The sequence below is a fragment of the Lathyrus oleraceus genome, chromosome 6, assembly GCF_024323335.1.
Source record: "Lathyrus oleraceus cultivar Zhongwan6 chromosome 6, CAAS_Psat_ZW6_1.0, whole genome shotgun sequence".
Lineage (NCBI taxonomy): Eukaryota > Viridiplantae > Streptophyta > Magnoliopsida > Fabales > Fabaceae > Lathyrus > Lathyrus oleraceus.
This window is the reverse complement of record NC_066584.1, coordinates 6,493,195-6,507,879: the sequence shown is the minus strand read 5'-3', so window position 1 is coordinate 6,507,879 and position 14,685 is coordinate 6,493,195. Positions and strand designations below refer to the sequence as shown.

The 14,685-nt window shown below is 34.0% G+C and overlaps 1 protein-coding gene across 3 annotated transcripts; it reads right to left on the bottom strand.

The window, feature by feature from the left end:
• Positions 1-7,805: 7,805 nt before the first annotated feature.
• LOC127091506 (probable protein phosphatase 2C 55) lies at positions 7,806-13,994 on the bottom strand. 3 transcript variants are annotated; one of them, XM_051030166.1, is made up of 5 exons: positions 13,778-13,994; positions 12,810-13,658; positions 10,399-10,723; positions 9,626-9,775; positions 7,806-8,415 (listed from the first exon to the last, which is right to left on the bottom strand). In XM_051030166.1, the coding sequence occupies exons 2-5, from the start codon at positions 13,577-13,579 to the stop codon at positions 8,119-8,121; spliced, it is 1,542 nt and encodes a 513-aa protein (XP_050886123.1). In that variant the 5' UTR covers positions 13,580-13,658; positions 13,778-13,994; the 3' UTR covers positions 7,806-8,118. The 3 variants fall into 3 exon arrangements, with proteins under 3 accessions (XP_050886123.1, XP_050886124.1, XP_050886122.1); XM_051030167.1 differs by having other exon boundaries at positions 13,804-13,994; XM_051030165.1 differs by having other exon boundaries at positions 12,810-13,994.
• Between the last annotated feature and the right edge of the window lie 691 nt (positions 13,995-14,685).

Sequence of the window (14,685 nt, the reverse complement as noted above, 5' to 3'; positions counted from 1 at the left end):
TTCTTAATAGTGACCTTGTTCAACTGGCGGTAATCAACACACAACCTCATGCTACCATCCTTCTTCTTGACCAAAAACACTGACACTCCCCACGGTGAAACACCAGGTCGAACAAACTTCTTTTCAAGCAGATCCTCTTGTTGTTTCTTCAAATCACTCAGCTATGAAGTCGACATCCTATAAGGTGTCATCAACACAGGACTAGTACCAGGTACTAAGTCTATGGCGAACTCGACCTTGCGCGCTGGCAAAAAACCACTAATATCATCTGGGAACACCTTTGGAAAATTACACACCACTGGTAGATGACCAATCACAACTTTACTTTCAGCTTTCAACGAAGCGAACAGTATGACCACTCGATCGTCATCCTTCAAGGACTCCTCCACTTTCTTAGTAGACATAAACATTATATCCCCACCTTCTTCGAACTCTCGAAACGTCGCATACTTGTCAAAACAATTGATATGAACGTGGTTGAACTCCAACCAGATCATCCTCAGGATAACGTCAAGCTAACTTAACGATAAGCAGACTAAGTCTATACCAACGAACAACTTAAACAAACCAACGACGTAGTCCCTAAACAATTAGTTAGGGTATCAATGACCATACTCCTAACCATACGAGATATTTCCATATTCACCTTTTTAGCACAATAACAAGATATAAACAAATGTGTAGCATTTTTATCAATAATAGTAATTAGAGGAATACCATTAATGGAACACGTACCTCCAATCAAGTTATCAAATCTAGTAGTCCCCTTTCCACTCAACATAAAAAGATTTCCACCAAATTGAGCTTTCTTTGGCTTCTAGCACGGAGTACTAATGTGACTTGGCTCGCCACAGTTGAAATAAGTCACAAGTGCACTCTTGCATTCAATGGCACAGTGTCCTGGCTTGTTGCACTTGAAACATATTGTGTCTGCACCTCTGCACTCAGTTGCATGATGACCTATTTTCCCATACTTGAAACATTTTAGAGGATCAAAATTTCCTCCACCACTTGTTTCTTTCCCACCTGAAGCCTTCCACTTACCTTTATCAACTAGAGCTCCATAAGGTTTTTCGTAGTTTTGACTTCCATCTTCTCACTAACGCTCTTATAATGAGCAAATATAGCATTACTATCCTCATCATAGATCCTGCATTAATTAAACAACACAAAAAACTGACAGATCTCTTGATACCTGATGAATTGCTTGATCTCCGAACGTAAGTCACTCTCAAACTTGATGTAAGAATTTGGTTTTGCATCTGGCCTTTAGTTTTAATGATAACAATGTATTGTTTCTTAGAGAACAATTTTGTACACTAATGGTTTTTTTCTTAGGTGTATCTTTTGCTAACAGGCTCTGACTTTAAACCATTGACGTGTGATATCAGATTCTAGAATCAACACACTCTGACTATGAAGAGATACAAGTGTTGTACAAGATGTTGTCAAGTTCTAGAAATCTCTTAGACGACCGTTCTAATGAACGTTTATGCTAAAAATTCTGATTGTGACTCTGATTGAAAAGCTTATTCAGGATTATCATCCTTCAAGATTCTGCGCTCAAATTCCGAAGATTCTGAAGAACAAGATTTGAAGACTCTGAATACCAGGTTCTCAGGAACTATGTCAAGACTCTGAAGATCGAGGTTCTGAAGATTCTCTCAACTAGTTTCTTGATCCTTCTAAGCATGCTTCAACATCATTTAATTCAGAAGCATATGAAGATTAGAAGATTAGATCAGAAGGTTTTGCATCATAAAGATAATACACAGTACAAGATCAACCTCCCCTCAACTACCTTGATTTTGTGGGCTAAGGACAGTGTTATTGTATCATTTTGTATCCTATATGCAAACCGTTATACAAAGAGATAACTGCAATTTTCTATTCAAATTTTATTCTCCAACGGATCTTTTAATTCTTATATAAAGGAGACTTGGAAGATTAGAAGAAGCTACTAATTCACTGCGCATTACTATGCTCATACACAACGCCCTTTTGTTGAAGTATATATTTTCTTTGTATAGTCTTTGTAAACACACATAGAGCTTTTACTCATTATTGTATGAAGAAATTCATTGTAATTAACTTGTGTTAATCTGCTTTCTTAGAAGCATTATTGTAAACACACAGTCTTGTAAATCTCAAAGTTGTTTGAGTAGTTTCCTTAAGTGATTGGGTTTTAGTCAGATTAACTCAAAAAGACAAAGACGGTTTGTTTTTATGGTGTCTGTAATCAATTTCGGTTACAATGGATTAAGTCCTTGTTGAGAAGGAAAAATCACCAGGGTAGGGTAAACTGGGGGTAGCTTCATTAACAGCGGACCAGTATAAAAATAACCTTGTTATTTTTATTGTTCGTGTTATTGTTTGATTAAGTTGGTTTTGAAAAACCTTTCATTTTTATAAACCCAATTCACCCCCTTCCTTTCTTGTATTTTTTCCAGCTTCACTTAATACACTTGGAACCCTCATCTCTTACCCCATTGTAATGCAGGCAGAACCTAGACAACTCCTCAAACTTCGCAGTATAGTCAGCAACATTCATGTTTCCTTGTTTCAGCTCAAGGAACTTGATATTCTTCTTGCTACGAACATCAGTAGGAAAGTACTTCTCAAGTAAAGCATTCTTCAGATCTCAATACCTGCAGCTTTAAGCCTCTGACGAGTATTGTCCCACCAATACTCCGCTTCCTCAACCAACATATGAGTACCAAACAAAACCTTCTGCGCGTATGAATAAGTCATTATTATGAAGATCTTCTCAATCTATTGCAACCAAACCTGGGCATATTATGGGTTGTACCTTCCCTTAAAAGTCAGGAGATTGTTCATCTGGAACTTTCCTAACCCTTTGAACTTGTCTACCATCCCGTTCTGATTTTGCAGTGCCTGATTTGCCTAAGCCATCACATGAGCCATATCCTCCAAAGCATCACCGATTACACGATCGTTTCTTCCATCCATTTATATGCACACCAGTAAACAACCATTAGAAGAAATATTGTATCAACAATGTTCATACACTTGTCGCATACTATGGAACTAATAATGTCACAAAACATGGTCGGATGGATTGACTTGCTCTGATATCAACTATGTAACACCATATTTCCCTAACTCAGTGTTTAATAAAATAATTCAATATAACTCAACAAATAGAGTGACATGCATGCTTCACCATAGCATAAAAGAACCGTAATTAACACTTTCATAAATAAGTAACGGATAACCAAAAGTTTAACATATGAATCTCAACAACAATGAATGAGAAAGTGGTTCAACAATCCCAAAAGAAATAAGACATGCAACAAAAGAAAATATAGAACAACCTGTTACACATGCGTGCGCGCGCACACACACACACTAGAATTTTTTAAACCTTTCTAAATTTACTAAAATATCTTAAAACCTCTAAAAGACTACCAAAGTTCATGTGAAATTAGCCAAAAGTGCACCCAATCATTTGGTAAGCATTTGCATAGTGTATAATTGATTAAGGATTTAGTCCAATTGATTAGACCAAGGCAGAAGACTCCTTAGTCGATTATAAATACTCTTAATAGATTAATTCACATAACCATTATAGTGATTCCATTTCAGGATTAAGGTTGTCGTTTTTTGAAGATCTTAATCGATTAAGTCATTCAAAAGCTCATTCATCTTTTTTCTTTTTGAGAAAAAATTTCTCCTAAAAATATAGGGATTCTCCTCATTTCTTTTATATCCAAGAAAATGATTTGTTAACTATAATTTCTCCTTTCTACTCCATCTTTTCTTTATTTGCCTAAAAAAAATTACGCTTTGAAAGTGAAAAATATGTGTAAGAGTTGTTCCGGTGCTATGGAATTTTTGTAATTTGCTAAAGAAGGTATTATCTCATTTATAATATCATTAAAGGAGTTTGTTTGATTCTTGAGATTAACTAGTGACAATCTTTGTTTAAGTTGGAGATTAGTCAGTCAAAATCTCTCACTTGGTTTGAAGATTATCCTGCTAAAGTTTCTAATTTACTTGGTGGAATTAGCCAGGTAAAATCTTCATTTAACTGTAAGAAGGTTTGTGGAGATAACTTCTGAAAAACTCATCTTTATTGAAACTTTCGAGAGGAAATTTTTGGGAACAAAAGTAAGTTAAGTGGTTATGTCGAACTTGTATAAATCTCTAATGTATGTTCTCTTTCCCTTATCTCTCTGTTTTCCTTTGTATTACGTTCTTTAACCATTATTTCTAACTTTTAATCCATTATTCTTTCTTTCTTCTATTTCGTTTCTCAAACTCTTATTAAATAACAAAACTAAGAACTTTTATAAACCAGAGTTTTATAATCTAACAAAGTTTTTCAAACAACACAACTCAATCCTTTTTTATGTTTGGAGTCACTTAGTCAATAAGTGGCATCAGAGTTTAACTCATGTTATAGGACTAATCATCTCGGAAGGTAGTAAAATGACTTCAAACACTTCTTTCATTTTTAAAAAGAGATTTTTCATAAATATACCTCCCTTATTTTATAGTGAAAAGTTTGTGAAAAAAAATAATTAAAATATTTTTTGATTCAATTGATTGTGGTTTTGGAATTTTATTCTTAATATCATTTTGCCCCTGCTCATTTTATAAATAATGAAGCAATAGACAAACCCAATTACTTATGAATCACATAAGAAAAGATAAAAGTGCAACTTGGATTTCAATCCAAGTACTTAATGACCAGCGCATTAAGCACTAAAGGGTTCTTTTATGTTTGTAATTGTAGCACATCCAAAGAAGCGTGGAGCATCCTTTAGAAAATCCAAGTTCCAACTGAGATAGAAAGAGTAAACACATGTGTCCAAGAAAATGAGATATCAAATTTCAGGAAAGGTTGACTATCAAATATTAGTTTTAATATTAGAAAATTTATTTCAAATAGATATCTAAGATTCAATAATTGGTATCAAAAATCTGATTTAGTACTAGACTTCAAGGTTAGAATTTTTTTTTGATGAATTTCAGGAAAGGTCGAACAAAAAGGAAATAATTAAGAAGCTTAGAAAAATAATTCAATTGTTTAAGGATGAGGAAAGGAATTCAAATACATCCAAAATGTCTTCATCATATTCATCTTAAGATATTTACAAAGAAACACTAGAGATACTGTTTGAAAGAACTATATGGCGAATAAAAGATCCTTGTAAGAAACATCATCAGAGAATTTTTTTAGATAAACTTCATTAGGAAGATCAACATATCAAAAGTTCATTCCTGTATACAAAAATCCTAATGCAACGTATGAAGATGTAACAACGCATGAAGAATAAATGGGAGAAATTTCAAAAGATTCATAAAAAGATTCGTTTAAAAACTCATGTGAAAATTTATTCAAAGTTTCGTTTAAATTTCATCAAAGGATTCAGATGAAGTATCTTCTACGAGATCAACCAAGAAAACAAATGAAGAAAATCACATTTGTTTTAAAGCTACCTTCAAAAAAGACAGTAATAAGGTAACATCTTTGACCTATTTTTTGATTCAGATGAAATATTTTTAAGTGTTAAGTTGAATAATTAAATTGAGAACTTAGAAAGAAATATCATTGACTTCAAAGATTACATTATATTTCTTGAAAATAGTAATGAAATTTTTGGAAATCGCTGATAATAGAAGTCAATCTTAGAATTCAACAAACGTGAAACTTGTGTTTCGTTAAAAAATGAAATTAGTAATTTGCATGAAATTATAGATAAATTCGCTAAGGTTAAAGAAATTTTAGATTTAATCTTATCTAATCAGAGTCTCCTATAATAAAATTGAATTAGGGTATCGACGGAATAAATCCTTTATCAATATATGTCATGATAAGAAGAAATCAAATCGTCTCATTTATAAATGCAATCATTGTCAAAAGCGTGGTCATCTAGAACTCGTGTCCTTTTCTAAATGCATGATGTACGACGCTCTAAAAGGAATAGCCCAAGACATCTTAAATTCACTAACATCGGAAGATCCAAAAATATTTAGGTACCAAAAACAAAAATTTGATATATTTTACAAATATGTCTTGCATCGTCAATAACTTTAGATATAAGTTAAAGTTGTACAAAGCATTAGTATGAAGACTTCACCAAATAAAAATGATTTTGATGATCTTAATGTTCAAGAAGGTTTTTGAAAGTATTTTATAATGAAAAAGCATTTTAAAAAAATTTCTCTTAGAATGAATAATATTTTGGATCGCCTCTTGTATCCAGCGATTCAGAGAGATGACTCTCCTTTTATTTTATTCGTTCACTTCAATAAGGGAGAGCTCTAAAAAAATTTAAAGATTTTATGGTAACACGCTTGATAGGAAATAAACTCAGAAAATTCTGGTTAATTCTTTAACAAGTGCTATTTTATTTGCCTAGTTTATTTAAGTTATTTTTGTTAAACCTTTGTCTTTGAGAAAATATGATGTGTTTAAACAAAGAGGTGAAAATCTAGTAAAAAGGGGTGCAGAAAGAAGAGCAATGTCAAAAAGTCATCTAAGGCTCAATCGACCAAGGAAGCTGAAAATGCAGCATCCAGTCCTAATCGATTCGGCATGTTTGAAATTCAAATTTTGTGTCACTTAATCAATTAATCCTAATGGACTAATCGGTTCACCCTAAAGTTGTCGCCGTCATCAATCAATCAAATAGAATCGATTGCATTCATTACCCTAATCGATTAAAAATCCAATTAATTGATTAAGATCGATCTATAAATAAGTAATTTGTTCTCCTCTTTTTTCATCCCGCCTCAATTTCTCTCTTCATCTTAATTGCTCTCTAGCCTTCTATTTTCCTTACATTCTTAGTGATTTTTGTGAGTTCTACTTGAATGTTATCATCATCACTAATGACTTAGAACTTATGGAATCATCTAAATTCCTGTTTGTTTTTTCGATTTTTATCGCAAGAACATGAAAACAAGTTTAATAGAGATTTTGCTTCAAAGAATCTCATCCCAACCTACTTCTTGGAATTGTTTTTTTTTTCCTGATATCTTCGTCCAAGCAAGATTGAAGAACTTCATCAACAATAATCCAAGAGAGATGTTTCACACTCTATTAAAGATATTATATTCAATCTCAACTACAAGGATGAGATCTGAGTTCCCTGTACCAGCATATTACACAAGCCAAAAGTGATATATACCGGTGAAGAATTTAATTTTGTTAATGTTGCTCTCTCCTTCTTCTCAAATTCAAATAATACCATTCTTTATCCCTTCACTGCAGGCTATATGGGCCTAGATATTTGACTCACTTACCAAGAAAACACAACCTTAAGCAAGTATCCAAAATTGATATTGTTTTAACTTGACTACCAGCAAAACCATTCATTTGATCAAATGGTGGAGGCTAACTTAAGACGTAGTACCTTTCCCATGTAAAAAAGGCACTGAAGCCTGATTCCTATTACCAACACTATATAACTAACATTTTTTGACCGAAGTCTAATCCCTATTGCCAACACTACATAACATACATTACTGACCGTGAGAACTCGGAAGCAAATTATGTTAGCAAATTTTATTTTTTTTAATTTATATGGTACAAAATAATGTTACGACCGTGTGTAATCAACCCCTCAACCTTCAACCTTCAACCTTCTTTTTATATGACTTCTTAACTCTTTCACCTCAACTATTAATCTAATTGTATAACTCTTTCACCTCAACTTAGATAAATTCACACACACCCACACACATCTCTATGGTGGAGATGGTACAATATCCCTTCCAATCACAGATAAGTTGTTCCCATAATTGATTATTTAAGCTAAAACACCAAAAGTCGATTATTATGATAAGACAAAATCAATGTTTGACTAATTACAACACTGGTGTCAAGAACAATCTTAACCCAAAAGTCAATGGAGTTGGTACATCATTTGTCAACTTATATTATTACATTCATTCTAGTCTAACTAGGCAGCATATATTCGGTTGGAAAAAACAAACCAAAGGATAAAATGGCCGAGGAAGATTTAAAGTTCAAAGGACATCTCAACAGAATGTGATTGACAACTCTAATTTTTAAAAATAAACAAGTCATCACTTTGAAAAAACGTGTGTATAAGTATATATACAAATGGGCACCGCAAAACAAATCTACGCAACTCCAGAACCAGTGATATATGAAACTACAACTGTGGTATCATCAAGCTTGCCACCATAGTAACGAAATCCAGCATCTTGAGCAGCAGTTGAGAAAGGAGTCTGCCTGTCTTTATCCAGTGCGCGTTGCCGTGCCAATGCAGCTATCTTCTGAGCTGTGGCCTGAGGGCTTAACCCAGCTCTTACACCGTGAACCACCACCGCTGTAATCTCATTTGGGTATAGGTTATCAAACAACCCGTCCGTACCAGCAACTATGACATCCCCAGGAGCAACAGCAACTGTAAAAACCTGATATAAACAATAGAACCAATCTAAGCACCCTGCAAATATCACAGAACTAGATGCATAGAGCCGGACATCCAACTAGATGAAAGTTATTCTCCAGTGACCACAAATAATAATCAATTACAAAACTTGACTAATTGCCATATGGTTAAATACCGTATGAAGATAATATTCGCAAAAGTTACCCCATGGTATTAACAAGACAAGACGTTAGGCAGAAACTAGTAGTAATACATGTTAGATAGCAAATCCAGTCATTGCGTGCATGTAAATGTTTTGTAGCAAACTTTGTCAGAACACTGCAGGATTTAGACCTCAAATATAAACAGGTAGGGCAAGTAGCAATTAGATCAAAATCTGGATGGATCATATACTACCTATATAATATGCTTGACTCAAGAACAATTAATTAAACGAAAAAAATATCTGGAGCTCATTGACACTGCAGGATTTAGACCTCAAATATAAACAGGTAGGGCAAGTAGCAATTAGATCAAAATCTGGATGGATCATATACTACCTATATAATATGCTTGACTCAAGAACAATTAATTAAACGAAAAAAATATCTGGAGCTCATTGACATTGGGATGGATGAGTGGTTTCTACTTTGGTCACTCTACCACCATTTAATCAAAAGCTCAATTCTGTCAAAATTATACCTATTTTATTCAGGCAATAGCATAACACTTTATTGAATGTCTAAACTTAATTGTACATTGTCTAAATTTAATTACACTATGGCTGAGTAAACTTAGTACAATATGTATTAATTAATGGATACGGGCTAGGTTTCAATTAGAGTATTGCAGATTAGATTATATGATCGGCCTAAATTTGCAATTACAGTCCTCACCTGTAATTAGAGCTAAAATACGTAAGAGGAAACATGCAAAGGACCAATCAGTTTAATTTGTAAACATAAAAAATGAATAAAGATGGCACATAAGGGACTGAATTGCAAAACTTAAAAAACAATTGACTAAATAGAACATATCCTATAAACAAGGATTAAATAAATATATTTTAGGAACTCTTCAGAGGCTAGGTCCAAATCTTACCATAGATTCACAGGTGAACAAGAAATTATGGGTTTTTAACAATTGGAAAGTGATATAAAGAAAAACCGTCATATCCTTTTGTATGCATTTAAAATTGCAGAGGGAAAGTACATACGAAAGAGTAACATTCGAGAAATGATAATAATTAATACCTGACCAGAACTAGGTAAATCACTATTGCTACCATATTCCAACTGATAGGTGAAATTGAAATCATGTTGCTGCACTGGAGATCGGAATATGGTGCAACCATCACGAATAACCATAAACCCGCTGTCTCCCAAATTAATGGCATTAAGCCCCTGTGAAAAGAGCACAGCAAATGAATATATGTTGACAAATAATGCTCTGAATAAGAGATCTTGTAAGAAGGATTACGAAATAACATCAAAATTCAAAATCGATTCTTGATAACTCGCTATATGCCCAAAAAAAAATCACATAAGGTCGTGTTCCAGGAGTTCAAAAGTACTCAACATTAGCTAATCTTATGCTTTGACAAGTTCAAGGCCAACAGACTTGAATTTCAAGAAATTAAAGAAGAACATCAGTCTCTTTTCATGCCAGTTAAAAATCAAAAGGGTGCAAGATCTACAGAGGTCTAAATTACTAGACAGTGAAAATTATTTATAAAGCCCGCATATCACCAACTAGTTTTCTAGTTATACCACTACCACAATAAACTTGCTACAAATAGGGAGATAATATGTAAGGGCTGAAAGCAGTAGCCAAATGCCCTTCAGATTATTCAAAATAGTTAACGGATATATCAAGAAAATAGATGCAATAACTACGGAACACAAACTTTATAGTTAACTCTATTCTAAAATGTTTTAGCCTTCAAGAACTGTATTCTACAAGTTAGTGTGACAGAATCGAAGTTCTTGCAATACTCCAAAGCAGGTGGCATAAAGGTGAAGCTAACCTGATCAGTAAGAGCAATGATGCATGCTGTGGATGAACCCTTGGCTTTAGTACTTGAGTGTGCTTTTTCCAGCACCCTAGCTGGGTCAATAGAACCTTTGGGCTCATCTTGAATAGCATCCACTGATTTGGACATGAGCTCGCGAGAGTAAAATCCAGAATTAACACCAAGATCTGCCCAGCCACCAACACCATCAGCCACCCCTACTGCTTGTTCTTCAGAACATATAAAATGAGCATCTTCTCCACCAGTTTCTTCTTTATCAGGGTGAGGCAAGTAGCATGATCCCGATACCAGCTTCAGGGTTTTCACAGAAGGAGTTTTCCTGCAGTCACCATATCCAATCATGTCATATCAACAATTAATATTGGAAATTCAGACTATATTCTTTGGTTATAAATCCAAAAGTCAGTGGAAAGAATTTATAAAAAAGATAAAATCAAGGTGTTTGTTTGCATATAATCCATTAGCTGCTGTTTACATAAACTATCTTAGAGAGCTTAAAAGAAAAAAAATTGAAAACAGCTTTTAGGCATATCATAAGCTGTTTTCACAAGCTCTCCCAAACAATTTCACAAATGCTTGTGTCAGTAGATAAGCTCAACTAAGCCAATCAAAACAGACACTAAGTAATAAATTCAAACAGACCCTTATTAATAAAACTGACACTTTCAAGCCATTGATATAAAAAGTAAAAAACATTGGTTTAAAATGTCAAGATTAAATAATGTAAGTCATCATGCTTTTTTATATTGAGAGAAACCTAGAACCTTCGGTAACATAGGGTCTTTGAATCTTTGGTAAGTAGACTAATTGACTTTCAATCTCAACAACTAACCTTTCAAATTCAACAAAAGGGCCCATTAACTGTTTTTACTACCTTATTAATTTTTGCTAATGAACTTCCAACAAATCAACTTAGAAAGAACCACCAATTTGGTACTTTTTTTCTTTTCAAAAAAATTAATATAAGAAAAGAAGTTGATCCATTTTGAAGGGTGGGTTATTGGTTTTATAGTGATAGGATAAACTCCATTTACAAAGATATAAAAAAGCAGAACTTCCCTAGGCCCAAAGGCCCTGACTTTCAAATGATGAGATAGTCTTAAGTATGGGAAGGGTTAGTTGATCATTATGTTCATATTCCCAAAAGGCACAAGTCAAATGCAAATGATCAATAAATGCCAGCTTTTCAGTGATCTAAAAATATTAATGCTAAAAGAGCTCAGTAATCTTTGTTGTCGGATCCAATTTAATCATCTCTCTTTTACACAATTGCATTAGTCAAGATCCCCATTACTTAGTCAAGATCCCCATGTTCAGTTTTCTTAGAATGTGTGGGTTGGGTCAAACTCATCTCTACAAAACCAGCTTGTAAGGTGAGAATAACCCCCACTTTTAAACACAAGTTCAGGCTATATAATGTGCGATATGGGATTTTTTAACACACACTCTCACGCCTATGAATGGACATCTGGAGCGTGATATAAGTAGAAGGTCGTCTGATAGCATAAATCTGATAGCATATGGCCCAATGGATCTTGAAAGAGATTGTGATACTATCTTAGAATGTATGGATTGGGCCTAACACATCCCTACAAAACCGGCTTGTAAGGTGAGTATTGCCCCATTTTTAAACACATGATCAGGCCATATAACAGCCGATATGGAACTCTTTAACAAGTTTAAAGAATAGTCACATAATTCACAAGTACCCCCTACGAACCACGAATTGGTTCACGCGTACCGGTTCGCAGTACTTTGGTGAATTGGTTCGCACGAATTCGTGTAAAATGAAGTTGCCGCGACCCAAATATAAATTTCAAGTTTATATGAGACAATAACTTACATATAAACTAGAAATTTAAAATAAATAAAAAAACATTTTAACTATTTTTTTAATTATGATAATGTATGTATCACTTTGATAAAAGTGAATACTAATGACCATACCAATTAAAACTAAAACTTTGGTGAACTGATATAAGAGTGGTGAGTATACATTAGCTATTTATAACTGATTTTTCAAAGCAATGTTAACAAAGTAGTCGATGTGGGACTATGAAGTCTTTCTCCCAACCAATTTTCATTAAAAGTAAACAATTTTTTTAATAATAACGTACCTATTATTATATTTGAACGTACCACGAACCCAAATACCGTACCGACTATGTGTACCCCTCATGTGCCGAAACGAATTGTGAACCGTGTGACTATGATTTAAAGTACCATTAGAGCATAAATCGATAAATTTTAGTATGTCAAACAGTCAAACTACATATAACAGGTCACTAAGATACACAATGCAACACAAGCAGCACCACAATTTTATATATTGATTCACAACTGTAGAGAATTGATATTGTTTCACACACAAGCTATGTTGACATCATGAAAGGGATACAACTTACAGTTCAGATGAATCTGCAGAATTTGTTAGCTTCTTCTCCTCCCGGGCAGCAGTGTCAAAAGGGGCATCATGAGCAGGGCCAACAGAGTTACATGATGTTGACGAACTATGGAAATCCCCTTTCCCCGACTGCGTAAAACAGAACGGACTGCACCAACTTTTTGCAACATTACAAACAAAATAACCAAAAATTGCACCATTATCTGGCCGCTGATGGTTATTCAAACTCATGCTCACTCTTCCACCATTTCCCAAACCAGTGTTCAAATAAACATTATTGCTACTCTTCATTGGCAGCAAACCCCGACCACGCTTCAGAGTCAAGTAATCTAAACATCCTTCGCCACCAGCCATCCCAGGTAAGTGGGCAGCCATTGTTTTAATCTGAAACTTGCCACCAGCTGAAAACTTACCCGGTCCAGAAAGAGCACAATCAATATGATAACCACAGACCTGTATTGAAGGCCCGTTTACAGATGGAACCGAAAACGTTCTAGATAGCGTATCAACAACAGACAATGTTCTTCTTTTGCCAACAAATTCAGAACTAGAAGCTAAGGCAACCCCAGGGCGCACAAGTAGGGTTGCCTCCAATAAAGACGAACTCGATTTATTCACAGAATGAAAAAACTTAGAACTACCAAACCACAATTTCCCTTGTCCAATCAAAACTTCAGCAGTATCCTGAAATCCACTTTCCTTCCCCAAAATCTTTCCAAACCTCGAAAAGTAATTGGATGGCATTTTACCAACAGAGTAATTCAGATTCATCAAACACAACGAGACGGTTACCAGCACCAATACAAGCTAAATACAATAATCTCATAACTCCAGACACATTAACCCTAACCTAAATTCACCAACAAAAAAAAAACCTAAAGCATATGGGAATCTTCAATTAATTATAGACCTGAGTCCAGAAAACAATTAAAATAAAATAAATTGTTAAAAAAGAGAGGAGAATCTTACAATAGGGGAAAAGTGAAAACCCTAACCTAAAAGATTGGAACGTAACGAGAATGCGTTGATGATTATTGAAGGAAAAAAAGGATTAAGAGAGAGGTTTTGTTAGGTATGAGAGAATTAGGGTTTCTGTTATAGGCGGTGAGTTTCCGGTTTCAGAAAATGAGCTTGTTACAACCACAGCTTGATTACCTGTGAGATGTCTAGCATGTGCGTTTATAACATTTAATTTTTTTTAAACGGAATCTCGAAATTTCTATAGGTATACATTTTTATTGTCATTATTATATCATATTATAATGTATTATATTTGTATTATTGTAAGAATATAGTAGATTGAGGGTTTATCATTAATTCAGATGTCACTTTAATAAAAAATGCTCATTCTCCAAATTATTTATTTATATATAAAACATGCAAAGCCCAATAGTTAATTAAATGCACGCATGTCAAGTTGCCATCAATCAATTGTTTCACTAAAGTATAATTAAAATGCAAACACACGGGCAATTATAAAAAGAACAATATTAACATATGTCATAAGGCATTTTATTTTATAAATCTAAAAAAAAATTGAAAAGTCAAATAAATATTGTTCCACTAGAGAATCAAAATATTTTGTTAAAATATGGGATAGAGTCTTGACGTGCTAGAGTGGATATCCAATACAACAACACTTTGATGGATTTGTAAAATTAACATTACAATGCTATAATCAGTAAGAGAATTAGGGATATGGTGAGTTATGGGTTAGATAGAGAATACCTTAAGTTTCAAGTGGGATATCTTATATATGGGTGGTGATTATGGATTTCCATGCCATTTCGACGTGGAATGTGGAAGGTCTTATGACATCTAGTGGTTGGTAGCAGCCTTTGGCATGGATTTAATGTGGAGCTCTAGAGTTGGGTTAC

Excerpts from the sequence above, each read along its gene's own strand:
- LOC127091506 (XM_051030165.1), bottom strand. The coding sequence starts at position 13,579 with ATGAATCTGAATTACTCTGTTGGTAAAATGCCATCCAATTACTTTTCG. Across the intron at positions 10,724-12,809 it reads TCTGCAGATTCATCTGAACT|GAAAACTCCTTCTGTGAAAA; the intron begins GTAAGTTGTATC and ends TGGTGACTGCAG. Across the intron at positions 9,776-10,398 it reads TCATTGCTCTTACTGATCAG|GGGCTTAATGCCATTAATTT; the intron begins GTTAGCTTCACC and ends CTCTTTTCACAG.